Genomic DNA, 16,917 nt, shown 5'->3' on the forward strand with positions numbered 1-16,917 from the left:
TACGTGATATAAAGTGGGTATGCAAATGAATTTTTCCACTTATATTGATAAGTTGTGCTAAGTCATCCTTTAATTTTAATTTTAAAGCTCAGTCGTGGATTTTTGCTGTCTAATATTTAAATCTTTAGAGTTTGTATAGCATGTAACTTTACACTGCATTATATAACATATTTTACTGATTTGAATAAATCCCAAGATAGAAACAGATTAGTTACGTTGGAAATTAGGTAACGCTCAGGAAGATTCATCACCTAGGATTTTACTAAAAAACTAGCCCTAGAAATGTCTAGAGAACTGCCAAACACTTCAGATAGTAAATATAAACATAAACTTTGAAATAAAACAAACATTTGTTATTCTTATTTAATCCCCGATTCCTAAGTGTGCCTTATGATATGATTAGATTATTTTAAACATTTTTTTTTTTAAATTTGGTTTCTGGTCAGTTTGGATTTATTCCAGACTTATATAGTCTGCTGGCATGATATTTGGTTAATCTTAGAAAACTTGCGTCACACTTGAAGAAGGTTTGTACACGCCCCAACGAAGTATATTTCGCGAGATTTTTTAACAGACCCCGAAAAACGAAGGTCCGTAATCAGCTTAGTCCGAATCTCCACTCATAGAAGGTATAAGCGTTTACGAACGAACGAGAAACTTGCGTTCACTGAAATCCTATTTTCAACAAAGACTGGACACACTAGCCCATTATACATCTAAGTTCTGAACTCAAAATGTCGTTCCAAAGGCCATTTCTGGTTTCCATGAAGCGACCCGATCCACAACAGGCGTGGGGATTCCGAGTCGTAGGAGGAAAGGACCAGGATCATCCCGTGATGATACTAAAGGTTTGATTCTTGTACTTTACAGTCAACGTTCTTAGTTTTGAACAACTCCTTGAATAACTTTAAGTTACTCTTATAATTAATTTTGTTTTATTCAGTTGATGTTTAGATTACAAATCAACGAATAAATTTGGGTTTTCTCGTCTGTTCATCGTTTCAAGTCTGACCTATAATTTTACAAATTGGAATTTATGTGCTATTAAAGCATGGATATTGGTTGAAAGACGTCAGGTTATGGATGTTTTAAATGTTCGACAAATAGAAGTGCTTTAACAACGTTATTTCTTTACTTTTTTATATGAAACCCGTAGAATTTAATTATTCTTTGTCACACGAACACAGTAGCAAGGACGCAACATAATTAAAGCGTAGGTTCTGAACCTTCCATCCGAAATATATCTCAGAACGGCTGGTATGGGTATTAACATTGTCCTAATTACAAGCCCCTAAGACCAATTCTTATAATATATCTCAGGATGACTGGCATGGGTCTTAACATTGTCCTAATTATAAGCCCCTAAAACCAATTCTTATGATATATCCCAGGACGACTGGTATGGGTATTAATAATTTTACTATTAAAGCAAAAAACAACGTTTCGGCCTTCTAAGGTCATCTTTAGGTTAACAAAGTCGAAACGTTGTTCTCTGCTTTATTAATAAAAGTGTTAATACCCATACCAGCCGTTCTGAGATATATTTTTATTTCTAGTAGGTTTCTCGTCATCACGAACTTCCATCCGAAAACCTTCTATCATAGAGAAAGAAACCGTTGTATAATACCTGACACCATAAAGATTGTAAAAAAGATGTTTCATAAATCTGAAAGATTTCGTGTGAAAAAAATTAAAATTAATTTTTTCTACCCCTAATTGTAACGAATACATTTTTGATGAGCTACTGGGTAAGTACATCGTTTTTGTATAATACATTTTTACTTACTTCTTATGGCATACTTCCCGGTAGGACATCGGGAAGTTTAAGAATTTACAACCCTAAAATCAGGGGTTCTATCCTCGTCAAGACTCACGCCAGATAGCTGATGTGGCTTTACTATAAGAAAACACACACGCCCTCTATAAGTGAGAGAAAAATTATGATATTATCAATTTGTGGCGTTAGATATGTGTAACAAAAGCTTAAAATAAACCAGAATCTTATGGAACCACACAACCTGATAAATGTTATACTTATTCTGTGGTTAATAACATAGTTTTCTCTGGTAATACAGATTCTCGCGAGTTGCTCTAGAGTCGTGGTTAAGTATTTGAAAAATTAAAATTTTATTATATCTTCCTACCCCAGTCTTTCTCTTTCGTCATCGACGTTACTGAAACTTAAAATAATTTGTTATCAAGCTCAAAACTGCACATTGGGATATCTGTGCTCTGCCTATCACGGCTATTGAAACCCGGTTTCTAATGTTGTAAATCTACTGCTGTGTCACTGGGACCTCGTATGCGAACGATCTCTCGTTTAAAGTACTTCAAATATGATTTCGTTTTATTTATTAACACCAGTCCTTCCAAGAGTACCATTCTTAGGCTGTTACAAGGAAAGTACACATTAAAAACGCAAGTACATATTAAAGGTGATATCATAGTGGATTTCATGCTCTAAAGTTTCCTAAGAACAAAGCGTAAACATAATCGTATATGTAAATAAGAATAGAGAGGAAATGCGTTGATGAAACTTATTTACATCTAGTTAAGAACTTATATGGACAAACATGGAAGATACAATATACTACTTATGTTTTATACTAACATAGAGACTCAGCGCCTCAACGGTAAGCTAGTTGAGTCGATACGCGAAAAATCAGGTTTCGATACCCGTGGTAAACAGAACGCAAACATATTGTATACCTTTTCGTTTAAACGCAAAAAATAAATAAAATGAACAAACAAAATAGTGATAAACTTAAGTGTACGAAAAAAGTTCGTGTTTTTTTTATTAGTACCATAAGCATTAATCTAAAAAAAACCTTCTAATTCAGGTGTTAACAACATCTTGAAGTGTGAGCCGGTTTATTATAGTGTGCGAAAGAATACAAGGTGTTTATTAACCAAGCGTTTTCTCAACGGTTATTGACATAATTTACGGAGTTGTCAGAAAACAACTACAACAGGAGATCAAAACGAATTATTTCTCTGATATAAATGTAATTATTTGAGACTGATTTTTACCTATTGTTATTATTCTCAGTGAAATACACATGCGTTGTGGACTGTACAGATTAAAGATAATTTGGGAAGAATGCTGGGATAATATTAATAGACAGCTGTATATATTGGAAGAAGTTCGGGTATGATACATTACTTCTATTTCTGGTTGTGTACTGGAGGGGGGAGGAGGAATACGTACAAAGTGACCTTCATGTAATGGCAGAAACGCATAGACTGACTCATGTTGTATTTTCGTCGTCGTGTTTAACTTCCTAATCTAATTTTTTTTGTGCCACATTTTTCTCTTTCTTTTGTTCCCAGAAAACGACTGCACGTGAGCCATATCTCCACCTTGACACGTGAAATGCTGGTAATAACCAACGGATTGGCACTAACATAATGAAAAAAAGTGTATTTATCACAATATAAATTTACGAGACTGTTTCATTACAGGTTGTTACGAAACAGGTGCATACACATTTTAAACTTTGTTTGTTTGTTATTAAGCGTAAAGCTACAAATTGGGCTATCTGTTTTTTTATCTAAACAGTTTTTTTATTTTATAAGCTTAAAGGCTACTTATACACAGCAGCAGTAAACCAATTGTACTATAAAATTAGACGCGCTCTCCAATACTTTATTATGATGCTCAAAATCATGAAGATAATTATATACAAAACCAACATAATTTCACCAAACATGCTCGCCCTTTCAGCCGTAGGCGAGTTATAATGTGACAGTCAATCCCACTATTCGTTGGTAAAAGAGTAGCCCAAGAATTGGCGGTGGGTGTTGATGACTAGTTGCCTTCCTTCTAGTCTTACACTGCAAAATTAGGGACGGCTAGCGCAGATAGCCCTCGTGTTGCTTTGCACTAAATTCAGAACAAATTACACCAAACCAACATAATTTATCTGAAAACTATTAAAGTCATAATTAAAACAAAAACAACAAAAATATATAAACGCATGCGAATAGAAAATAATTTAAAAAAATTAATGGAAAAAATGAGCAAACTTGGTAAAGCACAATGATTAGATAAGATTGCAAAGATATATAAACAATAAATTTGTTGTCTCTAGTGGCGCATTAACAATAATTAGCGATAGCTTAAAAGGCGAATTCATACATTACTCTAATGATTGTATTCTTATAAATATTTTTAAGCAAATTCGTATTTTTCCCTTGTGGTATAAATTGTTATGCGGAGTTATGTGAATTTAACAATGATTTCTGTATTATTTTCGTATTCAGAAGTAGAATACGGCTGATCTCAATAGCACTTTTTCCCTTATAATACGTACGTATTTGTGTTACTTATTGTATTTAACCTTTCACGTAGTTAAACTTAGGCGATCGCAGATATCATATTTTAATACGTTAAAGAATATAATATCTCCTATATGTATAGTTATTTAAGTTAACAGGTGTCACTGCTGATTATTCAAGTGTATACAAGTATCAATGTGATTGTACCTTTTTTTTCTCCTCAGGTAGCTCCGGGTAGTATGGCCGAGAAAGCGGGTTTGCACAAGGGAGATGAGGTGATACAAATAGGGCATGTAAATGTGCAAGATATGATCCACGATCAAGTGCAGGAAGCTATCCAAAAATGTGGAAACCGATTAGAAATGTTTATAATAAGGTAAATTTTTATCTTTGTAAATCATTTAAAAAATCCAGTAAATCGTTCTTACGATGCTGGATGCAATGTGAAAATGGTAACATTAATATCTTGCCATTAATCTGACAACGAGGAAAGTTTGTTTGTTTTAAATTTCGCGCAAAGCTGCTCGAGAGCTATCTACGTTAGATCCCTACTTTAGCAGCGTAAGACTAGAGGGAAAGCAGCTAGTCGTCTCCACCCACCTTGGGCTACTCTTTTACCAACGAATAGTAAGATTGATCGTCACGTTATAACGCCTCTAAGGCTGAAATGGTAAGCATATTTGGTGTGACGGGAATTCGAATCCCCGACCCTCAGATTACAAGTCGAGTACCTTAACCACCTCGGGCCTACTAAAATGAAATGAAATTATCTTTTTTTGCGTTTGCAACCAATGACATCGAATTTAATCACTCTTAATATGTCAATAGTAGTTTTTGATAAGCTATCATAAATTTCTAAACAATTTATTCTTTCAATGTTGAGAAACATTGATGTCTTGATACGTATGTTTGATTAATTAATAGTCCTTTGACACGTATCAGATATTTGGTTAAATAGCTAAGGTTGTTTTAGACAATACGTCTCCATCAATTCGAAATGTCTGTTACCTGTTTCCACAACCTTAATAGTTATTATCATTGCACTCATGGGTGGTGGTGGTTGTGAGGTGGTAGGCTGGTAGCTTATCCTGAGTCACGTCATTCAGAGCAACACGGATAACTTTAGCTTCTTGGCTTATGCCAACGCGTCAGTTTTTCACATGTATGGACCATCCTAGCCAAGCTAGTGGGCATAACTCTTAGGTACAGTGATGGTTTTAAAGTTGTATGGGCCCAGGAGCTAATTTTTATGAGTTCTCCATTCCATGTAATTTTACATAGAATAAAATTATAAATGGGACCCCATTAAGACCACTGGTCCTGGGGCTGAGCCCCTTCTAACCCCTACCTAAATACGCCACTGCTTGGGTAGACATCCACGTTCTGATTTGCTCAGAGAAGAAGATTCTTTATTGTTCGCGAAAAAAAAGGTGAGCGGTAAAGAGGAGTATTTTCGTCATAACTCTCCCATCGTAAAGTGAGAGTTTAGCACATTTGAGGCGGCCCATTAGGGAAACTCGGGTGCTTTTGTTCCGTCCTAAAAATACAAAATAACATCGTGGTAAAGTTTAAACCAATTTTGAAATGATTAACTATGTGTTTTAAAAAAATTGCCACACATATATAGCATTGTGTATCTTGTTTCAAGTATGTGTTGGCATGATTAATTTACATCAATCTTTCATTTAAGCAATTCATTAAAGCTGTTGTACTGGTTCAGACGATGTTTCATGTTTCATGTTCGGAAACTCTTAACTATTAATATTGTTAATAAAGGCGGTCGAGGTGAAACCCAATCTCTTACTGCCAGAACACATCAGCTCGGAATAACCTCACTGGGCTTGTAGCCGCTCAAAACCATTGTTTAGAAGAGATAACCAACCAAAAGACTGAAATGAGCAAAAGGCGTCAAAATATAGAATGATCAAAGTTGGTGTTTTTATAGATTAAATTTGTTTGACAACACCGACGACTGTTTGTTCGATAGCAAAGAACAGAAACGGTGTCACGATCAACTCACAATAGCTATAGTGAATCAGGTGGAGGAACCACTACAAGTGTGGACTGTATTTCGGCCAGTGGGGCTGTAAGTCTACACAAAACTGATGGCATCATAAAAGCTTATAGGTAGAGTCTAATGTTTATGTATCATATCATTCCCTCAGTAAAAAGACTTGATAGGAAGGGATTCATCTTTCACCAAGACAGTGATTTTAAGCATGCGGTAAATGTGGCGAAATGATACCCGGAGAATAAGAGAGACGTTAGAACATTCGCAACCATGACTTGACCTGCATGAAATCCTATATGATTATTATTGAGAATGAATAAGCTTATGCGGAAGCTGAGAAGATCAGGTGGTCAAATAACTCGAGTTAGTTGTGGGAGCATTTAGAACAGTATTCTCAACTGTATATTGATTAAATTGTTGTAACATAAAAACCACTTGTACATTTTCATGCTTAATTAAAGTAAATATAAAATGCTGCAGTTCATTCGGTTTTCATTTATTTCTGTAATAATATATTGTATTAATAATAAAACAACTATGTAGTTGTAATTCTTCATTGTTTGCGACACCTTGTGCGCTTTCGTAATAACTTTCAGTAATTTAAAAAAAAGTGTTAGTGTAAAAATATTTCACTACCTGTTTTACAATCTTTTTTTTTCTGTTTCAGAGAAAATCTTTTGAATAAACCGAAAGAAGTAAGTGTTTTAATGCACACGTTTCTCCTAGTTAATATCTTATTGTTAATTTGTTATTTATTTTACATTACTGTAATTCTGCTAAACGCATTTATGTGTTTAGAGAACTTACGAATTATTAAGATATATATATAATATATAATTATTATATCAATAAATTATGGTAGAAGTTCATTTGTTAGAGGGGCATTATTGTAATCTGTGTATTTTTAGGTTTGAAAAGTACATTCCTTACAGCGGTATGTCTTTGGATAAAAAACCGGGTTTCGATACCTGTGGTAGGCTAAACACATTGTGTAGCTTTGTGCTTAACTACCAAGAAACAAAAAGAAATATACGTTATATCAGACACTTACTACTTGTATTTGAAAATTTTCGATTTTGTAGGGGGAGCTTGATTTATTTTAAAATATCTTAATATCTAATTTTGATTCATTTGTCTGAAAACCAATCAATGATATTTATTTTATTTTGTAGGAAGAACCACGAACAGTAAAAGCTGTATTTCACTCAACATACAACTCACCCATGGATTTGTATTCGAAAGAAAACATAGCTGACACTCTGGCACAACACGCCGAAGTGATAACGGATGGTTTTGACGGGTAACTAATTTGTAAAATCGTAATTTTTTTTTTTTTTTGAATTTCGCGCAAAGCTACACGCGGGCTATCTACGCTACATCCCTAATTTAGCAGTGTAAGATTAGAGGAAAAGCAGCTAGTCGTCACCACCTACTACCAACTCTTGGATTGCTCTTTTACCAACAAATAGTGGGATTGACCGTTACATTATAACGCCCCCACAGTTGAAAGGGCGAACATGTTTGGTGCGACGGGGATTCGAACCCGCAACCCTCAGATTACGAGGCCTCAACCCATCTGGCCATGCCGGGCCATATGCAGCTATGTCAAGTGATATAGTAATTAATTATTAATAAGTGTACGTGGGTATTCTTGATTCACCTTTACAAAAATAACTAAATATAAATAGATGGGTTTTAACATAATTTTTCGTGAAATATAAAATCAGCAAATGTAAAGCAATGTCAAGGCATTCTTACCAGGTATTGTCAAGTAAATATGTATTCACAACAATCAGTGAAGACACATACTTTATCCTCAACATAAGTAGTTCATAATATTTTGAAGTACTAAATTTCTTTGTTGAGATACTCATCAGCCTGGGGGTCTTATAATGCTAAAAATTAAGTTTTAGTTCTCGTGACTGGCAAGCAAAGATAACATATTTGCATCCCCGTCGCACCAAACATGCTCGCCCTTTCAGCCGTGGGGGCGTTATAATGTGACCTGTCAATCCCACTATTCGTTGGCAAAAGAGTATCCCAAGAGTTGGCGGTGGGTGGTGATGACTAGCTGCCTTCCCTCTAGTCTTACACTGCTAAATTAGGGACGGCTAGCGCAGATAGCCCTCGAGTAGCTTTGCGCGAAATTCAAAACAAACAAACAAACACATTGTGTAGTTTTCCGCTTAACAGCAAAACCAGACTTAGTGATTATTACTGAGTAGTACAAAATTCAATAAACCATTTATTATTGTAAGATCATCATGATAATAAATCGCATTTGTTGTACGTTGTACTTGAATAAGTACAGTTGTATTATAACGTAGAGCTATTAATCATTGTGCCTAACTATAAGCCAACATATTAACCTTTACGCAGTTCTAGTTTTTAGTTACTTTCGACATAATATTTCCCTACCATTTTATCATAACCTTTTTGGACGGATAAGTTCAGAAATAAATATAAATGTATCAAATTAGTTTAAATTCAGAATCATTATCAATACAACGGAAGGCTACAGACCTGATAAGTAATGTACACGATCTAAGTTAAAGCCAGAATATTTGGAGTAATAACATGTTTAATAAAGCTATCAAAACTCTAAATATACAATAATTGCTTTTTATTTACCGTCCAAAAATATAGCAGTAAATATTTTAATTCTATCAGTTAATTTAAAAAAAGAACAGTAAAGAGCGTAATAAGTAACTTTCAAGTGTGAAAACAATGTTCCTATTATCGAATAGCACTGTTGACAGTTTTGTATTTCTTACTGCGAAACGAATTTTCTATTTCATGATTTTAAATACATGTTTGTTGGACGTGAATGTTATGTATGCGTGTTACACGTTATAATTTATTTCGGACAAGTGTCCGATTTGTTATGTTACTTACGTTAACGTATTGCTGTTTAAAGTTTGAATTTAGTAGTTAATTAACTGTTAATATGCATCAAATTTATGTTATTTACCAACAACATTGATACACACAATTATCTTTCTTGATACAAATATACTTTAAAATACAAACAACAATACAATTTATAATAACGGTTACTACTAATAGTTATTGCAAATGATACTGAGTCTTATATCCTATCTAAAACTTGATATTTTATCTACGATCCAGGTCCGTCACGAGCAAATTACTTCTGAGTTGATATGATGGCACACTTCGCTTGAGCTAGCTAGCATGATTGGCCTCACGCCGCTGATTTTTACCGATGATGATATTTAATGTCCTCGTAGAAGTTCAAACGTAATTCATAAAGTTAAAAGGTTTAAAATGTTCAAAATCTACAAACGTTTCTAGTACAATTCTATAGTTTTCCGATTAATAGGAATTAATCAAAATTACAGCTTTCTAGGCCTATGACACACTGACTGTAGCTGACCAATTATAATAATCTTTGTCCCTCTGCGCGTCAATTTTTATATCAGTATATCAATCACGCGAGTTTTTAGAATTTTTATCATTGATCGAGCAAACCAGCGTTTTTGTAAAACAAGTATTATTGTTCCTTATACTCGAGAACCGTCCACAGATTTCGAGAACAGGTGCGACTTGGGCAATACGCAGTCAAAAATATAGGTCACATGCAAAAAAAAAAGAAAGAAAACGATACAGAACATATATGCGTAGGCACTAAAATAAATGTACAATACTAAATTTGTTAGACCTCCCTCATTAGAGAATTAAAAATTGGCGTTGGACACACACACTGATAACTATTTATTAAATACAATACGTTGTCAAAGAACTATACAATTTCAAAAATCATGACAATATATAACAAAATTAATACAAATAACCTTATGATAATAAAATTACACATCACGTGAAAGTGCTTAAACACATTTTTTTGGCTTAACACAGTCAATTTATTATATGACTGAGATGTTCTTCTAACGTTGGAATAGCTTTTGAAGGAGTAACAAAAATTGTTTTATTAGGTGTTCTAGCCAATTGACATATACGAGTGTTTAAGTTTTACAAAAGTGAGAAACATGTTACCAAATTTTTGACTAAAAGAAATGTTTCATGATTTTGTTACATATCTTGTTGATGCTTATGTGATCTTCCACTGGATGTTCATGGGCAGCTTTCAATATTTCCGAATAATATGCTATTGGAACAACGATTTGATGAACTACAGCTCCGTCCTCAGAAAGCTGGTACATCTGGTGGTCTCAATTTTCTCAGAAGCACACCATTTGGAACTTTCTCAAGCTTAATTTGTTTGTGTTTGAATTAGATTTCTAACTTATCTTTATCACTCAACTCTGACTGGCTAGTGGAAACACTAGAGTATACCCCATAAAGCTTCCTTAGACAATAAATCGTAATCGACTAATATTTCAACAATAGATCTTTTCAGTTCATTTTTTCTCACTAATTTTCTAATTTCTAATCATAAAATGTTAGCAATTTCGAGCAATTTATTTATCTTATATTTTTCTCGGTCTTCGAGGGAGGATGATTTTAAAACCTTGACAATCAGATGATCAGATCTTATTGGTACTAATAAATATAAATTAAATTAGTATTTGAATTATAATTTAAAACTAATTTTATGTCTGATTAAGATCTCAGATACGAGTCCTCAATTTATTATGTTATGTATTTTAATTTATTTCGGACGAGTCCCCGATTTATTATGCTACGTATATTAACGTATTACCATTTTAAATATCCGAAATTTTGGATTTATAGAATTTTCAACAATGATCGAGTACACCACCGTTTTTGTAAGACAAGTATTGTTGCTTCTCATGCTCAAGAACCTTGCACAATTGTTGAGAACAGGCAGGACTTGCGCAATACACAGTCAAAAATATATGTTTACATGCACAAAAGAAAACTATAATGAAAAAAGCGTAGGCACTAAAATAAATATACAACAGTAAATGCGTTACATGTATATGTATTATAGTGCTTTAAACTGTGACAAATAAGGATTTATCGTGATTTATTCGAATAAGGTGCCCAGAACAGAAATTACAATATATTCTTAAACGAATTTGGGAAGAAAAAAAAGCATAAATATTTATGATTTTTTTAAACAGTATAACCATCAGTAATTCTACAGCCTCTTTGTCTTAAGACATTTCACTAGCATTCTGTAGGGTTATTTCTCACTTTCCGGCACGACATGGCCAGGTGTTTAAGGTACTAGACTCGTAATCTGAGGGTCGCGGGTTTGAATCCCCGTCTCACTAAACATGCTCGCCATTTCAGTCGTGAGGGCATTATAATGTGACGGTCAATCCCACTATTCGTTGGTAGAAGAGTAGCCCAAGAGTTGGCGGTGGGTGATGATGATTAGCTGCCTCCCCTCTAGTCTTAAACTGCAAAACTAGAGACGACTATCGCGGATAGCCCTCATGCAGCTTTACGTGAAATTCAAAAAAAAACAAACAGTTTTTCACTTTACCAGGTACTGGTGTTATGAAACACTTCAATGAACAAAGCAATAGCACATATTTGTGTTTTTCCTTTCCCTACGTCTCTCGGTGGGACAGTGGTAGGCCTTCTGATTTACAACGCTAAAATTAGAAGTTTGATTTCCTTCGGTGGACACAGCAGATAGTTCAGTTAAATCAACCAGTCATATGGATGTTTACGGATTCCCAAACACAGTGATCCGACGACATTAGAACAAACTTTTATAATATATAGCACAATAGTTTCAGAGGTGTTGTCACTGTAACAACAAACGTCACCAGCTTTTCCAAAGGCACCATTTAGACATAACAGAACGTTTCTGATGTTCACCGTTAATTAATTTTTTGCTGATTATATATATTTGCCAGACTGTTCTCATATTTCACAATTCTCTTCACAATAGATCCGATACCAAGCCTCGCTATGCAGGTTCAGTATCTCCTCTTCCTGTTATCCAGAGATCAGCTGTTCTTCAGACCTTGCAACAGGAAAAATCCAAAGGTTAGAATATCTTATATATTTTTTAAATAAACAGTATATTTTCGCATTTTAAATATATTTGGTGACATTAGCTTTTAAACGTACACATGTATATATCTGCTTGATTTTTCAATCAACTGTATGTATAAATATAGAAGCTTTTATAAGTTTCACTCTCGTTTTAGTATCTCTGAAGGTGTTGTATTCACCTGTGAATTTAAAGATCCTTTTCTCTATATAGCTTTTACGAATGAGAAATAAACCGTTAATCAATAGAATTAGAGAACACTTTAAGTTTTCTACTATGACATATATATATATAGCATACTTAAACTAAGTGACAAGTGAAAAAAAAAAACTATAATTTTTAATGAATACATTTATATACAGTCAGTTTAAATTGGTACCCCGCTGGTACAGCGACAAGTCTATAGATTTACAACGCTACAATCAGGGCTAGCATCCCCTCGTAGACTCAGCAGATAGCCTGATGTGGTTTTGCTATAAGAAAAACACATACACAATCTGGACTAAATACATTGGTTTCATTAAAGTATGAACCACCAGAGTCATTTATTGTATACGTCCCACCAAAATGTTTACTTCACCATTTTAAATTTTTAACCAATTTGCTATCTTTATAAACGGTTTAGCTTCCATTGTCTAAGCGTAACTTTATAAAGGTGCACATAGAGCTGTTCAAGTGATATCCGAAATTTTAAAGTTGAAACTTAAGAGAAGATGAAATATTTTACTATTAACAATCTTTCACTGTCTGTTGTCTTTCCAGGAATAAACTATATGAATGGCCCGTCTACACCTCCAGTACAAAAGTAAGATACAAACTAAGTACAATGTAATATGACTTAATATTTAGTTAATAACAATTTTTATTTGACCTCGTAGAACAAACTGGTTGTATAGTTATGTATATCGTATAAACTTTGCTCCATACAGATATTAAAAGAAAGTAAAAGTTAATTAACGATTAGCATAAAGTGTTATATCTTTCATTGTGCAATGTAACCGAATTTTTATAATGTAAGCCCTTTAATTTCGCAGAAAACAGCCACCGCCGCCTCCGCCTAAGCCTATACCTCCAGTTCGTAGTCAGATCCTGAAGTCACCACCTGGAGGTAAAAGATCCCCAACTTATTACTCCTATCTCACTCAGCAACCTCAGATTAGTTCATCCTCGTATACATCTCAAGACATTTCTTATTCTGGTCAACATGTTCCTACCTATAAGCAGCAACAACAGTTTTATCAAACACCACGACCCTTTTCTCCCAGTAGTTACAACGAGCCTTTACTTCACCAGATGACAACTATACCGGACTACTATCAACAAAGAGCAACTTGTCAGATGCTCGATGAACCACAAAATACGACGTCCTCTCGTGTTTCTCAACCTTGGTATCAACACACAACAACTAGTGTGCAACGAACGTATCAACAACAAACCGTACCTTCGGCTATTTCATATCCCACTGAACCATCATATCAACAATCGAAGACTCCCCAGCTGCTACATCCCCCATTCAATTATCCTGTCAACAATCAAACACGCATACAGTTACTTCAAGTCCCAGCCAACCTCCTTGCGGAAAAACCATCTCTGTCTTACCTACTACACAACCAACGCATAAGCAACTAGCCACTGACCCCGTCACTGACGCACACCCTCCTCAATCATCGAACCAGCAACCAATAGTAACCTTAGCGTCTACCGTTACCGATCAGAAAACTTATCCACAATCGACCACTACACATGCTCAACCTAATTATAAACAAACAACCATTCGCTCCATCACTGATGGAGTTATGCACGTGACTACTCCACAAAAAACAACTTTTTCAGCTACTAAAGCTGTCACACACTCACAATATGACCAACCATCAAAAATGTCATATTCCACGGCCACTGTTATCATTCATACAAAAGTAACCCCATCATCTCCTACATCTAAAGATGTTCAGAAAAACTACCAAAAAGATGTTGAGCAAAGTTCTTCTCCCATTCAGACTTCAACACCTGCTTGGAGACAAATGCAGGAACAAATCCGTCCATCAAGTCAAACTGGAACGACTGGGACGTCACCTAGTCCAACTGCATCACCTACACCACCTTATAAAGTTAAAACCTCGGAAGGAATTTGGCCACCCCAGGTAAATCTCTCTCTCGCTTCTTTTATTTATTTTTTATAAGTTAAACGTATGACTAGCTCATAGTCACGGCAACGTACGTCAGACAAAGAAAACAATTTGACATTTTATAAAAGGCAACACAATGAAAGCCAAAGACGATGAGGGTAAATCAATTTAGAATTCTTAAACACAAAAAAGGATACGTATTTCTAATTTGATACCTTTAAATTTTTATTTAGATCGGTGTCTTTAAACCAACGTTTTCAAACATTAATTTCAAAATTTTACTACGCTAATTTGATATTTTGTCAATAATTTCATTACATTACGCTGTAATATGCAAGATTTTTTAACTTTTTATCTAGAAATTTACTTTCGATCATCAAAGAGTCTTATATATATAACGGCGTAATAATAGAGTAAATCCTTTCTGTTTTATATGCATTTATTGTAATTGAAATGAATAAAATTTCAGACTATTATACACGATAAAACAGAAATTATAAGCAACCTTTCTTGTTTTTCTTTTAACAGCGTCTTCAGAAGAAAAAAATTCTTCCATTCGTTACATAATGTAAAAATTAATTAATGCATTTTCAAGAACAACAGCAAAATATCAGACTGTTCCTAAATAATATTATAATATTATTTCAAATTTCTATACGAACTATATATGTTTTTTTGTTATGCAGAATCCGACTTCAAAAGAATTACCAAAAATAGGGTTCTCGTCTGGATGGACTAAGGAGAGTAAGTATACCAATTGACTAATGACTTTACATCGTTGTAAAGTATATGTTAATATACATCAGTCAGTAGTTAGCCTTAGATGTACATTACTACAAGACTGCCTACATGAAACTTCAGCAGTACATATATGTTTAGGCATTATATATGTATGTGTGTGTGTTATTATTACAACTAAAGTGGTTGCTTTTCAATAATAAATATATATATATACATTTGGAGAAATTATGGAATTTTTGTTTTGTAAAGCATCATCCCTAAATCATTTATACTATGTGCGTATGCATCTGTTTCAATATTTATTACAGTTTATTGTAAGAGTGTTTAGATGCATTAATTTTTTGGTGTTATATTAGTATTTTTTCTTCAGTCAATCATGGGAAGACTAAGACTTGGCCACCCCAAAAACCTGAAGAATATAAAGGTAGTGTCACACCAACTCCAACCTCTCGTACTGGTGCTATTACCAGTGCTTGGAATCTTCGTCCATCAACACCTCCTTCTCGTACTCCTCCATTTGCTGGAGGATCTCCTTTACCAGGCCGTAGGAACAAGGATTTGCTTTGGCCACCTGAAACCATTGAAAAACAAAGTGTTAAGAAGTCCTCATCTAAGCCTTTAAGGAAGGATCGTACCTTCGAGGAATGCATTGTTCAACACTCTAGTGTTACTCTCCCTCGCACTTACCGTCCACCCCCTGATATCCATCAGGTGTAACCTACTATGGAGTAGACTTAAGTGATTAACGTTATTATTGTTGAAATTTTGCTTTTTCTTTAGAATGATAGAGAATCACTGTGTGTTTTGAAGCCATAAAAATAGTGGTTTGTTTTAATTTTGACGCCAGTTATGAATGATTGGCAATTCTTATGAACATTGCCTGCAAAGTTACAGTCATAGTTACGATATATTTAATAAGGTTTTCTCATCTCAGAAATAATTTATAATTGTGCTTATAAATGTGTTTGGAAGTAATGGGAGTTTTATTTATTGTTACTTGGTTATAAAAATACTTTTATTAGGATTTTCTTCATGTTGCTTAATAAAAAAATATCAAAAACAACAACAAAAACCAACGATAAACAAATCTTCGTGAAATTTTATTTTGTATATAATTTTTCAACAAACACTTTTCGTTTTCCGAGATATATTAATTTAAACTGCCATATTACGAATTAAAAACAATATGCTTAATAAATTTTCCATATCCAGAAATTCATTTTAATTTCAATAATAAATTTAAATCTTGGTAAGAACATTAGATAGTTTTTAATTAATATTTCAGAAATTTATTTGACGTACCATGGAAGGTGGTGATTTTTCAAGAACTGTACTAGCAATCAAATTTACGTAACTTTAAAGGTAATGTGATTAAAATGAACAGCACCTGAATTCTACATTTCTATTAGTCAGCGCTTAATAATTTCCACTAACCAGCAATTATCAAATATTGTAATATCAAAATACAAATAAATGTTAATTAATAAAATTATCCTAATGGTATGTAGTTTGGATTTTGATGTATTAACTGTGGATTTGCGAACTTGTAGTGACGTTAAACTCATTAAATATTTTTGGTCGATAAGCAACTTTGCGCAATTACGATTTGTTTGTTCGTTTACTTATTTATTGCTGAGCATAAAGCTACTCACTCTTCCCAGCGAGTGTATCAAACCCCAATTTTTAACGTCGTAAGGCAAGAGAATCACCAGGATCCCTTCTATTGTAGTTCTTTTACTCTTTTCTTTAAAACTTGATAATGACATGTATTTTTAACAGCGTATTTACATAAAAGCAAAAGCGGACGT

The 16,917-nt window shown here is 33.9% G+C and overlaps 1 protein-coding gene across 1 annotated transcript; it reads left to right on the forward strand.

Moving 5' to 3' along the window:
• Positions 1-272: 272 nt before the first annotated feature.
• Positions 273-16,708, forward strand: LOC143246319 (uncharacterized). The gene is made up of 9 exons (XM_076492853.1): positions 273-848; positions 4,503-4,654; positions 6,957-6,984; positions 7,462-7,589; positions 12,138-12,235; positions 13,005-13,047; positions 13,277-14,383; positions 15,055-15,112; positions 15,480-16,708. The coding sequence occupies exons 1-7, from the start codon at positions 735-737 to the stop codon at positions 13,869-13,871; spliced, it is 1,158 nt and encodes a 385-aa protein (XP_076348968.1). The 5' UTR covers positions 273-734; the 3' UTR covers positions 13,872-14,383; positions 15,055-15,112; positions 15,480-16,708.
• The last annotated feature ends 209 nt before the right edge of the window (positions 16,709-16,917 follow it).

This window comes from Tachypleus tridentatus, chromosome 3 (genome assembly GCF_004210375.1).
Source record: "Tachypleus tridentatus isolate NWPU-2018 chromosome 3, ASM421037v1, whole genome shotgun sequence".
NCBI classification, from domain to species: Eukaryota; Metazoa; Arthropoda; class Merostomata; order Xiphosura; family Limulidae; genus Tachypleus; species Tachypleus tridentatus.